Genomic DNA, 18829 nt, shown 5'->3' on the forward strand with positions numbered 1-18829 from the left:
ATCTTGAGAATGACGTGGATCGCTTAATGTAAATTGTTTCAATCCTTTAGTTATATTCTCAAAGAACAGTCAAAGCTGTTCTCTGGAGTTTTGGTCCACTCCATTATATGATTATAGATGAAGCAAGCGCAAGGAATGTTTTCTGGCATAGAGTTTCTACTTTGTCAAGGTATTCATACACATTTTGATGTTTGTTTACATTTCAATATGATTACATTTTAGGATTGATAGCGTGCAAGTCCCGTGTTTGGGCATTGTTCGCGTTTTCACCCCCCCCCCCCCCCCCCCCCGTTTTCAAAATACTCAAATTTCATGGTTTTATTTCCGTAGAAAGCATAGCGAGTTATGATCTGTGTAAAGCAGTCACTAATTAGTGACATTATAATGTAGGTTGCGGGCTTTAGCATTTATGTTATGGTAGTGAAAATGGTGATACCCTGCTTCAACTTTGTGGTACTCTTCAACTACCAGTTTAAGGTATGAGAATGAAAATAAGTATGGATCAACTACTCACCAGACACGGTTTTATGTTCTGATAAGTCAGTAAAATGTAGTATGCTATATTATTATCATATTAAAGAACTTAACGTGTATTGTCGATTTTTATGTTGTAACTAATATAAGAATGTATCATTAATGAAATATGTTCTCTTAATCATATTCAACAGAACGAAACAAATAGTTTGCGTTACTGATTCTGTGGCTGTTATTTCTTATCTGCAACTACATACAGTTGAACCAATACAAATCAACCTAAGTTCAGCTGATACATTACATTAAATTCAGGAACTTGAAATCCAAGCCGCTTTATTGTGTAATCTGTACAAGTAACCAGCAATCGCAACCACAGGAAATGCTGGAAGTTTCAATTAATGCTGAAACAGCTACAAATACAATCTACTGCAATGAAATTGAGTCGTTAGAGGCAATAAAACATGAAAGAACAAAATGCTGTTTAAATATCGTAAAATGCACATGTAAAAATCAGCTTGAAGTAAAACTATGAAGTAAGCGTCGAGAATGCATGAAAGTTAAGCTAGTAATGATTAGGCTTTAGACAACTGGTCACACACATGTAACTCATTTGCCCTGAAGTCACATTTAAACTCTTCCAATTCAAAGGTTGAAATAGTCCGTTATGAAATTTCAGGGGTGAATGAGTTGAGAAAATTGATCTGGTTGCGTTATTCTGCATGCTGATGTCCATTTTATGAAAGCATATGTCTAGCCTGATGTTTTGACGAATGCTAAACAATTAATTAGCGTTTAACATTACCTAAGGGTTGAGATTTGTCTTGTCTTGCTGTAAATGCGGGGAATGCTTATTTTTCTTCCACCTCAAACACAAGAAGTTATTTCATGGAACAAGCGTTTATGGCATGGTTTAACAGCAAACGTGTTTAGTTATCTTACGTAATATGCTATTGTTGGCGTGACATTCATGCAGTGTTGTTATGACGTCATCTTATTGTTATGTATGTGAAATCCCCTCTGTTTTACTCTTAAGATAAGACGTTAAATGCTTGACCTGGCCTGAAGTGTGGATGCTCTGTCTAGTGGGGGAGAAATCCGCCATTTGCCATAGGGTCAAGATAATGTGATTCCTCACTTCTCGGGCATTAGAATTGCATGATTCAACAATGCATTGCAATAACATCAAAGTTACTTATATGACGGGGCCAACGGGGTTAGAGAAAAAGAATCGTCAAGCCTGTGCTGTTTCACATTCTCGTTTCACGAGAAAGTAAGGAAAACTGAATTGTAAATTCAGTTGTTTTAAACTACGTTTATGCATTTGATAATACGATATCTGAAATGAGTGATCAATTTTGGAAATAACACTTATATTTGCATTTGTTGAGGGGTCTGCTTAGTTAAAATGACAATTTCAGTTTGATTTATTGCATATTAGTTAATATGAAATGGAAACAAGTTCATTGTCGTTTTTTTACACATAACCAGAAATGTACGCGAGAGTTCGTTAATTGTTTTTCTCGGACAATGAATGTTTAATGTCACCATCCTGATCATATATATTATCTACATTACGTCAGCACACTGCCATGATCTCATTTACTTGTCTTAATTAATATGAAAAGAACATGACATGCATACCAGAACGTACTTGGGTTTAAAAGCTGTTTTCTATGTTATTCAATACTGGTTTCTATCCAATTGTAAATTAAGTTATGTCTTACTAAATACGCATGCGATAGTTCATATCATTGTGGATAAATACGGGAAAATAATTTCGATGGGGTTTATGCATTCTGAAGTTTATTTTATTTGAATACACGTGAAAGTGCTATGTTCGAATATATTTTAATTCCAAAATACAGTGAATTAACATATTAATTAATCAGATATGTTTTGTCATTATGAAGTGTTTAGGTAATTAAAGAATTCGGAATTACATAGTGGAGTAAAGGAACTAATAGGGAAAATCAGAAAAAATACCTTATACTACATTAAATAGACAGATGTTGCTGATGAGGTATAATACACATGTACATGTTATTTCGGTGCCATCGTTGAAATAGACTGGCTGATTACTGCTATTAAGTTTTGAGTACTTAATTACATATTATACAATGTTTATACATATTATGATGTAAATACGTATGCAAAGTACCATTAAAATGGCATTGGTTATTCAATACGATATAACGTAAGTTTGAAATCAAATATCCTTTTCTCCCGAGACTTGTCAGGTGTGAGTGAAGAATGCTACCCAAGTGTAGCTCTATGTACATAGACTAGATAGTGTTGTTAATGATTGTGCAGAACCGTGCACGTGATACTATGTGATGACAGATATGCATCTAATGTAATCTCAAATGTGCTGAACTCTAGTCATATGGAGAATTGAGAAATAAATTCTTTTTATGAAAATGTTTTTTTTTTTTTATATATCTAGATGGCTATTCTTGTTTTAGATATCATAAATGAGTTGAGTTTTTTGGGGGGAAGGGGGGGGGGAGGGGGTGTGTCGTAGGGAACAGATGAAAACGTGGGGGACATACAGTATTAGGTCATTTTATAGTAATACTAGTTCTATTTTGATAGTTCGAAACTTAAGCTACACAGTGTGTACATACAGTACATGTAACTAGTGGTGTATATATTTACTTACCGCTCTGTTTTCGTGTGACTTTAGCTGACGTAAAACCGTAATTACACCAGGTGTTTCACCACATTTCTCTAAAGTGCTTGTCATGCTATACTTACATGGAGAGGTAATACCTTGCAATAATTGCTTTTAAACATGGTTTGTTTAAAATCTTACTTTTGATAAATTGATCAAATTGGTAGGCAAACAAAAATATCGACAGTGTAAAAACAAATCGTTTCAGTATAATTATATAAACAGTGGGAATGGATCGACCAACCGTTACATCACTTCATAATCAACCATACTAGATAGTGCGTTGTCATCACTTCGATACTTCTACAGGCTCCGAGTATTCTTGTGTTTTTGCGTACGAGGCATTATGCATCGAAAATGTAGTTTCTCCACCCATTGTAACACCGACGAACGTTTCCGTTTCGTCCATTTCCCTACAACTTTTATGTTTATAACTGAAGGACTGTTGCTTTTAAGTGGCAAAACTGGACAGATCTAGAGAAACATTTATCTATCTGCTGCTGCTGCCCCTGTTGCGACACTTTGGAATTTTTTTGGTTTCCTATCTCCCCCCTGTCTTTATTCTTTCCAGTCTACCTTCTCTCTCCGGTTATGTCTCCCTAGGCGCTCGTCCTCATTTGACCCTGGCTGTTGTGTCTCCCTAGGCATCCGTCCTCATTTGACCCTGGCTGTTGTGTCTCCCTAGGCACCTGTCCTCATTTGACCCTGGTTGTTGTGTCTCCCTTGGCGCTCGTCCTCATTTGACACTGGCTGTTGTGTCTCTCTAGGCATCCGTCCTCATTTGACCCTGGCTGTTGTGTATCCCTAGGCACCCGTCCTAATTTGTTTACCCCCTCCCCCAAGGTTAAAAAACATGTTGGGTTAATCTCTGGATCCGCCCTGCAATAGTTTCTATTCATAAATTTATTCGTGTTTAATTTACACTCCAATTTAATATAAATAAATTATTCCAAATTCACATGGTTTCGTTGTTTAGCGACTATACATGGTATCCCTAGCTGTCCTAAATGTACACTGGTACCTGTCTATACAACCAAGTGAACCTTGCCTTGAACTAAATATGCTGGGCGTGTGTTAGGGGTCTCGGGGTGACTTACATTACCTCTTTATGTAGTCGAATACTGTTTATACAGTATGTGTAGAAATATCTGGCATCCCCAGCTTAAGCCATACTGAGGTCCAGCATTAGAATGACGGATATTGTCATAATGGGTTGAACCAGGATCTTCAGCAAGCATAATTATGATACCTTGTATAATGTGGTATTCACGTACCTGAACAAAGTATAGTTTTGACAAGGCTTTTTAAATGATTTGAAGCTAACGATGCATTTAACACCCGAGACAAGAAATTGTGGTATCAAAAAGTATTGTTAACTTGTTTTCTTAAATGTGTGCTTTTCTTATCCTTTTCGTTTAAGCATTAAGGCTATTTCAGAATAATGCACTGCGTCCTATTTTACACAACTTCAATGGATAAACTGTACACTGTATGTGTGATATACTGTAGTCGTATTGCTACGTACAGCTTCATTCGGGGACGATTCACACGATCACAAAAAATTGTATACTACGCTTTATTGAACACGGTGGAAAATGATATACTGAAATATCTTTATTGTTCGTGCATCTGGCCCTGGTTTTGCTTTTCGGGTTAATAATTGTACTAGCAGTATAAGAAATGATTATCGAAGCATAGCATGCCTACCTATTGGACAATACGTCTTATTTATCAGGTATATTTTTGGGTAGCTAGTCACTGTCACTAGTCACCTGATCAGGTGAAGTCCTGGGTAGATTCGTTAGAGTATAACAAGACTATTATATACGTATCATGTGTGATGGAGACATCTAACACGATGGGACCCCCGTGGCGGAGCAATGCACCTCTTTTGTGCCTTTTGTCGGCAGTCTTTGCTTTCAGCTATATACAGGGTAAGTCTGAACAAATTAAATATATTTATTTCTCTGTACTTTAATGTATGTAAATTTGTATTCAATCAATCTACTTATTATTTCTATCACTTTTAGTTTCTTTAACAAATATGAATAGTTACATTAAACTTTTAACCAAATCAAACCATCTTTTGTACCTTTAATGACTGCAGAGTTTTGTAAATCTAACACAAAGATCGTCTCAATAAGCAACACACTAACTAAGACACGCCCTCAGAGATGTGAATCAAACACGGTATCTTATAACTTATTGTAGCTAACTTTTTGTACGTACTACCTTCAATGGAAACAACAATACATATATCATCATCAGATTACAGTTTGAACAATACATAATTTAAACTAAACAACATCTTATTCCACTCTTCTCGGATTTTGTGAATGTCATGAAAAGGGACGAACTAAAAAAAGTTTCATATAATCTAAAAACAAAATGAAAAAAATATTGATGCACATCGTAGAGTCATTCATCATACTTTGAAATTCATTTATTAGTTATGTATTGTTAATATACTTCTTAGTTTTTGCCTAACGGCCATCGGCAACTTCGGTCACCTAGGACCCTGTACAAAAGGAAATGAATCAAGAAGAAAAACTAATTTATTAATAAACATAATGCATAGTTGAAATGAAAGATGCTATTTATGGTTAGCGTGTCAATTAAAAGTGTCGAAATCTTATAGGTTCTACAACGTTTGCCAATGTATTTTTACAATACCAGAAGAAACATCAATTTTCTTCTATAACTGGATAATGGTGACATTGTTTCAATTCTATATGGTGTTTTGTTTGTACAATCTCCGTGGTAATTCAAGGTTACGGACAGATATTTAGAGTTAAGTGTACAACATCATAGTTATAAGAAAGGTTGTTAAGTTAGATATGCGCTTCATAAATACAGCGTTGACAGATGTTAGTTTAAAAAATATTTTATTCCGTTAGACAGCAATACTGGTACAACATACATAGTGAAATAGGGATTTGACAGCAAACTTACAGCTCATATAAGTCATCTCCCTTTGTTTAGTCAGCATGCATTGATATGAGTGACATATTAATTAAACAGATCTTGGATCAGCTTCTAAATAAAACACGTACGTTAGGGTATTCACGAAAAAGGTAATTTAATAACACCTTACGTAATAAACCAATTGCTGCCAAAAGTAAATTAATAAATAAAAATATAATGTAGTATGCTCTTTATTGTTAATATATAGTCCAGGTATTTATTTCATTCAACGGTCATAAGAACATCTCCGCTATCAATGGTAAGTGACGTCGGTAGGAATAGATAGATATACAGTTAGAAGCTTGCCAGATGATTAGGCCAGTCAGTCGACTATTCTATTAATGTAGTTGTACCAAGTCTGATTTTCTTACAGGTGAATTAAAATCTATTACGAAACTAGAGAAATGTAAGAAATTGTTGACAGTTTTGTGTATTATCTCGGGATGACGACTTTGATTCCTTAAACATGCATATCTTAATCAAATAACGTAAAAGTCCTAAACAATTTAACCTATCAGTTGTATACCCCGTTAATTGCAGGGTTATAGATTAAGAACAAACATAGTTTTCATCAACTAGTTCCTAATAAAGTAAGACTCGCACTCAAAAGTATTAATTCAATTATGTATTGTCTTGCTAATTCTTTCCCTCATGGCAAATTACAAGGCTTGCAACATACTAACAGAAGTGTTTGGAATTAGGATGTGTGTTTTGCCCTGTGATTTTACGACTGCTTACAATTAATATAACAAGATGAACAAAGTTAGTTTCACATCATCTGAAGAATAAGAAGTAAATATTTCATTGTTTGCTAAATATTGTTGAGTCATTGACAGTAGTGCTTATTGATTTTAAAATATGTCGAGACTATACCTGAAACAGTGCATGCTTCTATAAAAGGACAGTTGATGAAGTGTCAACTCCCTACTAGTTTTCTTACAAACTCTATTGCTAATTCAAGATTTCGTCCACAAATAGTTGCACTGCGTACACAACATTATATATTGCGAGTAGATAAGTTAGATACGCGATTCAGAAAATGAGAAAACAGCGTTGACATGTATTAGATCAGCTGCTAAATGGAACCCATACGTACAGGTATTCACGATTGAGGTAATTGAATAGCGCCTTACGTAATATATTAATTGCTGTCAAAATAATAACAAAATTAATTTCGGAAACATACCCTTTATTGTCTACATGTAGTCCAGGTATTTATTGGATTCATCGTTTATACTGACATGTCTTGTTTACGTGGTAAATGACATCGGTGTGTATAAATAAATATCTATTCAAGGATAACTTGACAGGTAACAAGCCAGTCAGTCGACTTGTATTTAAATAGAGTTGTATCGAGCCTTGTAAGCCCAATTATAAGGTTTATTTAGATTAAAAAGAAATGTTTGGATTTTAAAATATTTTTGTGGTGGTTTTTTTTATCAAAGGGTGACAGCTTTGACTGAAGAAAATGCAGATTTTAATTTTAATTGAATGACAATATTTGTATCACATAATAACTACATTGCAAATACTAAGAGTAATAATTTGATTTAAGACAATATATGCACATGTTAAGAACCCAATTCTACTCTCCGTTGGTTTTTTTTTTTTTTTTTTTTTTTTTGGGGGGGGGGGTATGAAAGAAACGAACTAAGAATCAGTTTAATGTTCATTATTTTTAGAATCATTTACTTCAGTTAGAAATTCATTTGTCATTGATACAGCTTGGACGCATCAGCAATCCCGGTCACTTAGAACCAGAATTAATTAGTTAAATCGGTAGACCATTTGGTGGTACACAAATGACAATCAGATATAATAATACATATATAACCATCAACAGGGAATGTGGAGATAATTAAAACACATCGGGACAAAATAAACAGATTTAGCTAATGCACAGATGAAATGGCAAGATAACGTAAAAAGTAATGTCGGTTTTAAGGAATCAGAGTCTAATTTAAGATAAGGTCCACGATTTTTTTAATTAAGCATACAACTTTATATATTTATCGTTGATGGGTAGGATGTACACTACTAAAAGGAAACAAATAGCTTTGACAGGTTTTAGATCAGCTTCTAAATAAAACACATACCTAAGGGAATTGATGATAAAGACAGTTGACTACCATCTTAGGTAATATATCATCTACTGCCAGAAAAGATCTTAACTCAATTACACATTTTATTGCTCTTGTTCTGCAATTACTATAACGCGAATGACAATGTTTGCAACATAATTGAAGAAGTGTTTGCGATAGAACAGTACACTTACTCGGATGGAACACAATTATACTCTGCCGCGGGTTTTCGCGACTGTCTAATGAAGAAATCGGGAACCACGTATAAGTTTTATATCACCTGAAAACACAAATGTAATATTTAATTGTTTTTAATATTGTGGAGTCATTGCTAGCAATTAGTCTCTGAGTTAGGTATACTGAGTGTGACCGAAGAAGTGGTCCTCGTCTTCTAAAACAGGATGCTGTTTTCACAGTCTCAATTCTCTACTGTTTGCAAAAATATCCTGTTAATTCAAGATAACGACCACTTATATATTTTAATTGAGGGAAAATATCGAATAAACTGTTTATAAGTTGGATATGCACTAGATAAAGCGAGAAAAACAGCTTTGACAAATTTTATATCAGTTCCTCTATAGCATAAAACGAGTATGCATGATAAATGAAATATTCGCTATTCAAATTTGCAATGGTTGAAAATATAGTCCAAGTATTTATTTATATAAAAGCATTTAAATTGCAAGTGCTATCAGTGTGTATAAATGAATATATTTACATATAAGATTTTGACAGTTAACAAATGCAGTAAGTTGGGGTTTGATCTGCCATTTATTTTTTAGCCAAACGCGTTCTTTACCGGGAATGAGTCTACACTTTCTAACTCTTTTCATTGAGCGTACACCTATAATTCATTGCTCTGAGAAAACAAGTTTTTGTTTGTATTAATTTTCAATTTTAAAATTGTACAATAATCACCAATGTTTGATGTTTAATGCATTTTGTAGCAATTTAGTTTCATGGTTTAATATCTGTATATTAGTTAAATATTACATTGAAAGACATCGTTGATAAGGCAATCAGAATATCCCACCTTTTTGTTTCTAAAATAATTACTTGTTATTTAGATGAAACATTGTACACATACTATAGATCTGTTTCCTTGACATGTTCAACCCGTTGTTTCCCGAGGGCTCTCGTAACCCTTTATTAGGGGAGGAATGAAACCTTTAAGTACTGATTCAGAAATAATAATGTTGGATTTCTTGCTCTTAATTATTCAGAGTAAAATTGGGATGTTCTGTCTAAGGCGGGGCTCGTTTATCATTGGAGATATTGGCAATCATTTTTTGGGTTTTCTGGTGGCGCAGTGGATAGCGCACTCGTCTTTCACTAACACGGCGGGGATCGATTCACCGGTCGGAAGTGAAATGTAATGGGTCACCTTCCCGCCCACGTGTGTGTTTTTGGGTACTCGGGTTTACTCCCACATTACGACCATCTGCGCGCTTCCATCTGGTCTAACAAAAGTGATATACATAAGTTGAGATTACTTGTTTTATATTTTAAAAAATAAAAAAAAAATGTTATTTCGATATTAGGCCGCCTTTCGTACATTACTTTATACAATTTGTATTTCCCTCTGTTTGGCCCCTTGTATCACCGATGAGTCCTAGAAGGACACTACGGCTGTATGGTGCAGTGTAATTCATTTGTTGGCTTACTGTATCGATTATCACATTTAAAAAGTGCAATCACCTGTATGTGTGTTCCGTTAGTCTCAAATCGCCCTTTTCATGTATGACACATGTCATTTTCATTGTGTCGGTTTGTGTCGGTTTGTTTATGAGCATTACTGGTTGTGGCATGTTGGAATAACAACTTGCGTAGAACGGTAATTTAATTATAACAATTATACGGATTTCAGTTAAAAGACATTCCCTGTGATGTAAGATATAATGATTTCATGTCGGCGTACAGTTACTTCATGCTTTAGAAGTCGTAGATGCTTTACATTCTATTGTTATCAGACATGTCAATCATACAGGTAAGTGCACTCGACGATATCTACGTTGATAAAGGGAAGTGTCACCTAACAGATGAAAGATACTTGTGAAGTCTGCGTCATAACCTACATCACCTCTGAACACAATTCATCTTGCTTTATAAATACAAACTTACTGACAAAGTTGTCAGTTGTTATAGATTGCGTACGTTCATAATCGAACGACTATGAACAAACTTTTTTATTCAGTTTCTGAAATAAATTATTATTTACATTCAGTTATTTTTTACAAAAGATATTGTATCCTGTTATACATTCAGGTCGTTTGCAATTGATGTTTAAAATATTTTAACCTTTTTAGGTTATGTTTGATATATTCTTTTTCGAGAACGTCTATTTTCAGTATTGTTTTACCTTAAATGACTCAAACTGTCTCTAACAGCTGTAAAACAAAACCACAACAAAAACAAAAAAACTATCTGATGTTGGATTTTTAAGGTAATTTTTAAGTCTTATCCTACTTTTATCCATAGGAACAGCATAACACCAAAGACACCCCGTGGTCCTACTATCCTCTTTTAGAACATTTAAATGATATGTTAATTAAATTTATCTTTAGTTGCAAGTTCATCTATTTGTTTTAAATATCGAATATAACTATATAGAAATGACAATAAATAACTCTCTCATTCTTATTTTCTTGGTGTGTCCTTTAACTAGCAGTTTGATTAAATAATTAATGGTTATTTAGGTGTTAAGTGAATAACAAATACACAAGGTTGTGATATCTGTGTGATTTTTATGCTCTAATTTAATCACGTCTGTTTCCTATTGAGTTTCCGCTTGATTGATAATGGAAATGTACTATGTACTTCGCCGGGAAGGTATCACCGACTCTTTATCGTAAACTAAATTACTTTCACTTGTTAGTTTAAATAGCGCAAGAAAATTGTTCACAAATTCCAGGTACTGCTCCTGATCACAATAGCCGGGAATGTGATCAGTCGACGCCCATAAGATGACTCAGCAGGATTTGTAAAGCCGCACAAAAAGCGTAGAGCGACTCTAATTCCGTCGTGGTACACCTGTCACCACGCGGACCTGGTACCGTCTACAAAACATTCGCATATAATATATCACCGAGAAACACGTAAAATACAAGGTTATGCTTACTTTGTGTATTGTTTGGCGTAAATTACATCTTGTATTACAGAACAGAAAACTGCGCACCACATAATACACGTAGCTCGTCGATACAGATGTAACCTTATTGCACTACAACCCTACTCTCAATTCTCCCTCACATCGATATAGGGTCTAACCTTATTGCATTACAACCCTACTGTCCATTCTCCCTCACATCGATATAGGGTCTAACCTTATTGCACTACAACCCTACTAGACTGTCCATTCTCCCCGACACCGATATAGGGTCTAACCTTATTGCACTACAACCCTACTGTCCATTCTTCCCGACACCGATATATGGTCTAACCTTATTGCACTACAACCCTACTGTCCATTCTCCCCGACACGGATATATGGTCTAACCTTATTGCACTACATCCCTACTGTCCATTCTCCCCGACACGGACATATGGTCTAACCTTATTGCACTACAACCCTTCTCTCCATTCTCCCTCACACCGATATAGGGTCTAACCTTATTGTGTTACAACCCTACTGTCCATTCTCCCCGACCCCGATATAGGGTCTAACCTTATTGCACTACACCCCTACTAGACTGTCCATTCTCCCCGACACCGATATATGGTCTTACCTTATTGCATGACGACCTTACTGTCCATTCTCCCCGACACTGATATAGGGTATAACCTTATTGTGTTACAACCCTACTGTCCTTTCTCCCCCACACAGATATAGGGTCTAACCTTATTGCACTACAACCCTACTCTCCATTCTCCCTCACACCGATATAGGGTCTAACCTTATTGCACTACAACCCTACTGTCCATTCTCCCCCACATCGATATAGGGTCTAACCTTATTGTGTTACAACCCTACTGTCCACTCTCCCCCACACCGATATGTGGTCTAACCTTATTGCATGACAACCCTACTGTCCATTCTCCCCCATATCAATATAGGGTCTAACCTTATTGTGTTACAACCCTACTGTCCATTCTCCCCGACACCGATATAGGGTCTAACCTTATTGTGTTACAACCCTACTGTTCATTCTCCCCCATATCAATATAGGGTCTAACCTTATTGCATGACAACCCTACTGTCCATTCTCCCCGACACCGATATAGGGTCTAACCTTATTGTGTTACAACCCTACTGTCCATTTTCCCCCACACCGACATAGGGTCTAACCTTATTGCACTACAACCATATTCTCCTTTCTCCCCCACACCGATATAGGGTCTAACCTTATTGCACTACAACCCTACTCTCCATTCTCCCCCACACCGATATAGGGTCTAATCCTATTGCACTATAACCCTACTCTCCGTTCTCCCCCACATCGATATAGGACCTGAACTTATTGTCATTACAAATCTGTCCTCCATTCTCCCTCACACCGGTATAGGGCCTGAACTTATTGTCACTACAAATCTGTCCTCCATTCTCCCTCAAACCGGTATATGGCCTAAACTTATTGTCACTACAAACCTGTCCTCCGTTCTCCCTCACACCGGTATAGGGCCTGAACTTATTGTCACTACAAACCTGTCCTCCGTTCTCCCTCACACCGGTATAGGGCCAGAACTTATTGTCACTACAAATCTGTCCTCCGTTCTCCCTCACACCGGTATGGGGCCTGAACTTATTGTCACTACAAATCTGTCCTCCGTTCTCCCTCCCACCGGTATAGGGCCTGAACTTATTGTCAATACAAATCTGTCCTCCATTCTCCCTCACACCGATATATGGCCTAACCTTATTGTCACTACAAACCTGTCCTCCATTCTCCATAACATCGATATAGGGCCTAAACTTATTGTCACTACAAACCTGTCGTCCATTCTCCCTCACACCGATATATGGCCTAACCTTATTGTCACTACAAACCTGTCCTCCATTCTCCCTAACATCGATATAGGGCCTAAACTTATTGTCATTACAAACCTGTCCTGCATTCTCCCTCACAATGGTATAGGGCATGAACTTGTCATTATATCCCCTCCCTCAATTATCCCCGACACCGGTATAGGGCCTTAACATGTTACACTACAACCCTGCCTCCATTCTCCTCGACATCGATGTAGGGTCTAAACTTATCGCACTACAACCTTATCATCCATTCTCCCCGACTCCGATATAGGGTATAAACTTATCGTCGTTACAGCCATTCCCTCTAGTCCCCCTCACACCGATATAGGTACAAACTTATCGTCACTAAAACCCTACCCTACATTCTCCACGACTCGGATATAGGGTATGGACCGATCGTCTCACTACAACCCTACCCTCTATTTTCCCTCATACGATATAGGTCCTTAATGTGAAGTCAAAAAGATATATTCCTATATTTCCATGTATCACTATACTAATGTAAAAGAGGTCATACTTTTCAATCTCTTTGCTATAGAACACAATCGACACCCGTGTTGCTATAGACTGATGCCTTACCGTATAAACCAAGCAGAACTCATCCCTAGCTGAATCTATTATATGTTGTAATTTTCAAGTTTGTCGCATGAAAAAGAATGTTTATTCGTATTGTTGGACATTACAGTACACCAGTTTTACACTTTAGAAATACTTATCAAATCACAAACAGACACTTTATATAACCTTCACGCTCTTCCCTATGTTAAAAACATCTGGCAGGAAGCAATGTAAAGTCGATAGAAACTTATTCATATATTTTAAAGACCCCCTACAACTACATAATAGCAGTATATTTAATGTTGGATCACATCACCGATTGTTATATCTCAATAAATACTTAAATACATTGTTTGTAGATATACATGATATGAACACAGTGTGATACACAAACCAGTAAATCATTTGCGTATATAAAGAGGTATAAAAAGTAAATTATTTCATAATACAATAATCACTTAAAGCTCTATGTTTTGACAGAAAACATTTATTTAAGAATACTAGTTTAAATGCATTTTATATAAAAAAAATATGGTTTAATTGTCATTTATATACAGTAGAAATATAAAGTTTATCACATACCTATGTAAACTTACAATAGTAATACAACAATTTTCTGTTGATGTTTTCTGCCGGTTTGTATCACACATGTGTGATACAAGATGTTGTATCACCGTACTAGCCGGAACTACTTTTTATGGGAATCCCCTTGTCATGGCGAACTGAAAAGTTCCGGGTATTTGCAAATAATATCAAAGTTTATAAAATCTTTGTATAGATATCTACCAAATACGGGAGGAATGTGATAAAAGCCAGACGACCACACACTTGTGTTTTTCTAACGAATCAGAAAGCACTCATTTATTGCGAGGACGTATGTATAGGATAATATATTCGTCCGCGCAATAAACTCGTGCTTTCTGATTCGTTAGATTTTGACACAAAAAATATTTGAGGCTTAATATTGAAAGTAATGACTAACACAGCTAGATTGTCAATAATAATTATTAATGGTCATGTATACGATAAAACACAACGCAACGTGTTGAACTTTTAAAACAAGCTAAACTTATTTCCTCTTGAGAATACGTTTTCAGCGATAGAATAGTAGAAAACTCGACGTATTTTGTTATGCAAACATATCAATATATATAAAACTGGACTATGTACTACTTATTACAATATTGCAATATTACAGTCGAGAAATGTGTATTTTTGTATTCCGAGACTTCCACAACAACTTAATTCCAAAGGGGTATCTAACTTGTGGTCGACGAACCAAACACCTGTCTCGTTCTTTAGGGTAATCTCGCCTTCTTCTCTGTTTAATAGTGTTGGTGTTAATGAGTATTTCGAGCTAAATTAATTAAGCTTCACGTTATATGATTATTGTCTATTCATGATAATCTTTTACCATGATCAGTTCATAGTCACAAGTTTATATATATATATATATATATATATACCAACCTAAACTTGTCCACACTGTTGGAATTACTTCTTTGCCCAATATATATATAAATAGATGCATACCGAGTTTCTTACGCATTAGTCATTTGCGTGCTATAGCAGCAGGTGAAAGTCTGTATTACTTGACAAAGCAACGCCTATCCTTTCCCGAGGTTAAAGTTAACTGCAATGACCTATTCCCTTTTTTAAGATAGATTTATCTTTATGTTATGGTATTTGTTCTTGTCATCTTATCTGCATAGCGTGTCACACATGAACAATGTTGAAAAAAAAATATTTTAAGAAGGTATAAAAATACTAAAACGTCTTTATAAGTTGGGTTAATGTGTCACGGTATAGGCGAATGATCACGATCACTCTGTGTCACAGACATAAACGACACGTAATTGTAACCCATATTTCACATTTATACGAAGTATTTCAATTTGTTTCAACAGCTGGTTTTCTTGACGTCATTTAAGGAATGATTTTTATTTTTTCAACATTTATGAGGTCNTATACAATTTCTGCAATATTTGCTGACAACAATAGTAAAAGGTATATTCGTCAATTATCGTGAATTTAACAAGTAATCAAATGTCATTTAGTCGAACAGTGTTTATGTTCAACAAAGGTTTGTTATAATGTTGTAATTTCTGCAAGACAACGCCCTTTTTATAGAATCTGGATACAAACTGCTTCATCATTTTCACATATATATAGGTAGTAAGACATCATAGGAATGTGTTCTACCACATATACAGCTTTTACTGTCCATTAAATTAAAAAAAACATATATACAATCAGTAGAATAGAAATATTTGTAGTTAAGGATTCAAGAGTTATGTTACTCTCACACATAAAAAAGGGCCCACTTGTATAAAGCATCTCCACTCTTGAGATTTCCTCAAGTCTAAGATTTCCCATAGACAATACATTGCTTGAGATTTTCCTTAACTTTGAGATGGTCACTAGTCTCAGCTATGATTACGGAGATGACTTTCTGTTTACGGAAGCCCATGTCATATAGGGAAACGTAATATAAAGAGTACGTCTTGTTTCTTTGTGACCAATTGTTCTAATTAACTGTTATGCTGACTAATTTTCATACATTTCACTCGTAATACGCAGTCGTGAGAGACCAACGTAACACACACAGGTGAGGGCACCTTGCCATTTGATAACAAATTATGGCAAACATTAAATACACTTCGCCCTACAGCTTTATTGTCTTTCTAGAAATCATCGGTGACGCTAGAGTCAGAAACAGTTGAAATTGCTTTAAACTATTGTTCAAAAACAAGGGGAAGCGAGTAAAACCTATTGTTTTATGAATTTAAACAACTAAGAGAAGTGCTTGTGAATTTCAAATTATATAATGAGTCAAGTGTGTATAAGTCGTGAACTGTAACACTACTTAAGGAGAAGACTGCAAACCTCTTGGACTAAGAAAACCACCAGACTTTCCTGCCATCTTGTATTTTGAAAAAAAACCCTACTCTAAGAAGATGCATATTAAAATGTTTAAAACCGTTGACGTATCTGATATATTGATCTTTGCATCAATGTATTCGTCATCAGAGTTCAGGACGTTAGTTTATAGCAAGTAATAGGAAATATTTAGACCACAGCCACAAACAAAATAATTCTTTATGAAATGTGGAATGACTAAGCAAGTTAACTGAATTGACGGGTTACTGTGCGATCTTATTAGGGTATGATTATATGTATACAATAAGTAATGTAATAACGTCTGAATGTATTTCAAATTGTTAATCACATTTGAAATGTTTAGCAAACTAATGTCAAAACGTCATTATCAGAAGGCAAACGCCCAATTTATGACTTTCAACAAACCATTAAGAAGTGTTTAAGTATGATGAATGAGTTTCAATCATTTTGTTAAGCATGATTTATATAAATAATGTTCAAACCATATTGTACAACTCTCTGCATAGCGCGTGATTTACAGACCAACTACGAATTATAGACATAATTGTCGTTTACTTAAGGTGATCATAAGATGGGCGTATACCATCACATCGCGGGATGCATGCGATGTGGGTCCACTTTGTCACCTTTTTAATTTTAACCGTTTGTCAGCTCTAGTGATGTTGGTCGGATGGTCAGGTGGCGTAGTGGATAACTAGACCTATATTGTAAACGTTTGTATATAGGCCAAAACACTATATTTTTTATATATTAACGAGCTGTAGATCACTTCGATAACATTATTAAAAAAATACCAGCGAGTAAAATGAAAAGGAGTACATTTATGACGGCATATCTTGCCACTTATTCGTCATATCTTTTGACGCCATTAGAAGCATAGACATACCGCAAAACTACTCATTACCAGTCCAACACAGATAATTACGTTGAGTTGCCATATGATTAATATTGCTGATATGTGACATATAATGGAATGATGATAGTTAATAAAGATACTTTGCAAATTATGAAATCTTACATCTGCCACATCTTTTGTTAAAACATTTGAAGGTCAACCCAGAAAACAATTACATAGCTAGCGTTTTCCCCACAGTTTCGACATACATGTGTATGGTCCCCAAAATAATTCTTTATTTGATATTTTTTTTCGTTAAGAGCAATCATCCATGCATTTACGTACCACAACATGACTTCATTCATAGAATTCACAATTTCGGTCATGAACACAAAATATATTAAATATCAGTTCTCCTCCGAATCATTTTTGATGGTTGATACGTATCAAGATCAGTACTGCATCATACTTACCACACTTCCACTTTATACATGTAATCCTAGAGTGTTCGGATGGCATTGATTAGACTGTAATTGCCGGAACGCACGTGTTGACGTCATTATTGTAACTTTAGATACTGTTAACCTATCATGGAAGATGTCGTTTAACAAGCATTCGCGATACATACGCAATTTAAAACTTTAAATACATTTTTATGAAACAGATTTTAAGTCATATGATATGAATACTCCTAAAATGGTAAATATAAGCACTGAACTGTGTTGATAATAAGGTATTTACAGATGTATGAATGCCACAGCCTTGCAGGTAAACAGAACATAATCTGATATCGCAAATTTCGAAATTCATGAATTCATGTCATGGACATTTTGTTTTCCTCTTAATTTGCAAGAAGTTTTAATCACGTGATACATGTTTTTGTTTGCATTCTATATGCTATAATTAACATCGTCCGAATCTTTTTTATTGAATCTCTCCAGAAGCTTGCTAAAGATGCAAACGTTTTATGAACTTGGTACACAAATCTTATCTGAAATCGAAACTCAATTACGATTACATATATGTTACATTTAATAAATCTCCCGCCTCTTATTCCACAGCGGCTGACGTCAAGGTCAACTCAATAACCCCGACAAGAGGCAGTTTTACTGGACAAACCCGGATCACGATATACGGTTCGGGATTCGCCGAGAGTTCGTTTAACTTAAACGACGAAGATTCACACCTTGGGAACACAGTTACATTGTCGTCTGCTGTACAGTCCTTCAAATGTACAATCCACCAGGACGGAACGACTACAGAACAAATAATGTGCTACACTCCGTACGTATATTGTGAAATATGCATTACCCATTATATATTTGTAGAATCTATTTTAGATATTCAAACAGTACTGACACCCCCCCCCCCCCCCCCCC

General features: G+C 35.5%; 1 protein-coding gene across 1 annotated transcript in view; it reads left to right on the forward strand.

Moving 5' to 3' along the window:
• Nucleotides 1-4930: 4930 nt before the first annotated feature.
• The window catches only part of LOC110459475 (fibrocystin-L-like), an 81170-nt gene continuing 67271 nt past the window's right edge, over nucleotides 4931-18829 (forward strand). Inside the window, exons 1-2 of the mRNA XM_021511755.1 lie at nucleotides 4931-5079; nucleotides 18512-18734. Coding sequence (XP_021367430.1) covers nucleotides 4986-5079; nucleotides 18512-18734 — 317 coding nt within the window. The 5' untranslated portion in view covers nucleotides 4931-4985. The remainder of the gene's footprint in view (nucleotides 5080-18511; nucleotides 18735-18829) is intronic.

This window comes from Mizuhopecten yessoensis, unplaced genomic scaffold (assembly GCF_002113885.1).
Source record: "Mizuhopecten yessoensis strain PY_sf001 unplaced genomic scaffold, ASM211388v2 scaffold10087, whole genome shotgun sequence".
Taxonomy (NCBI): Eukaryota; Metazoa; Mollusca; class Bivalvia; order Pectinida; family Pectinidae; genus Mizuhopecten; species Mizuhopecten yessoensis.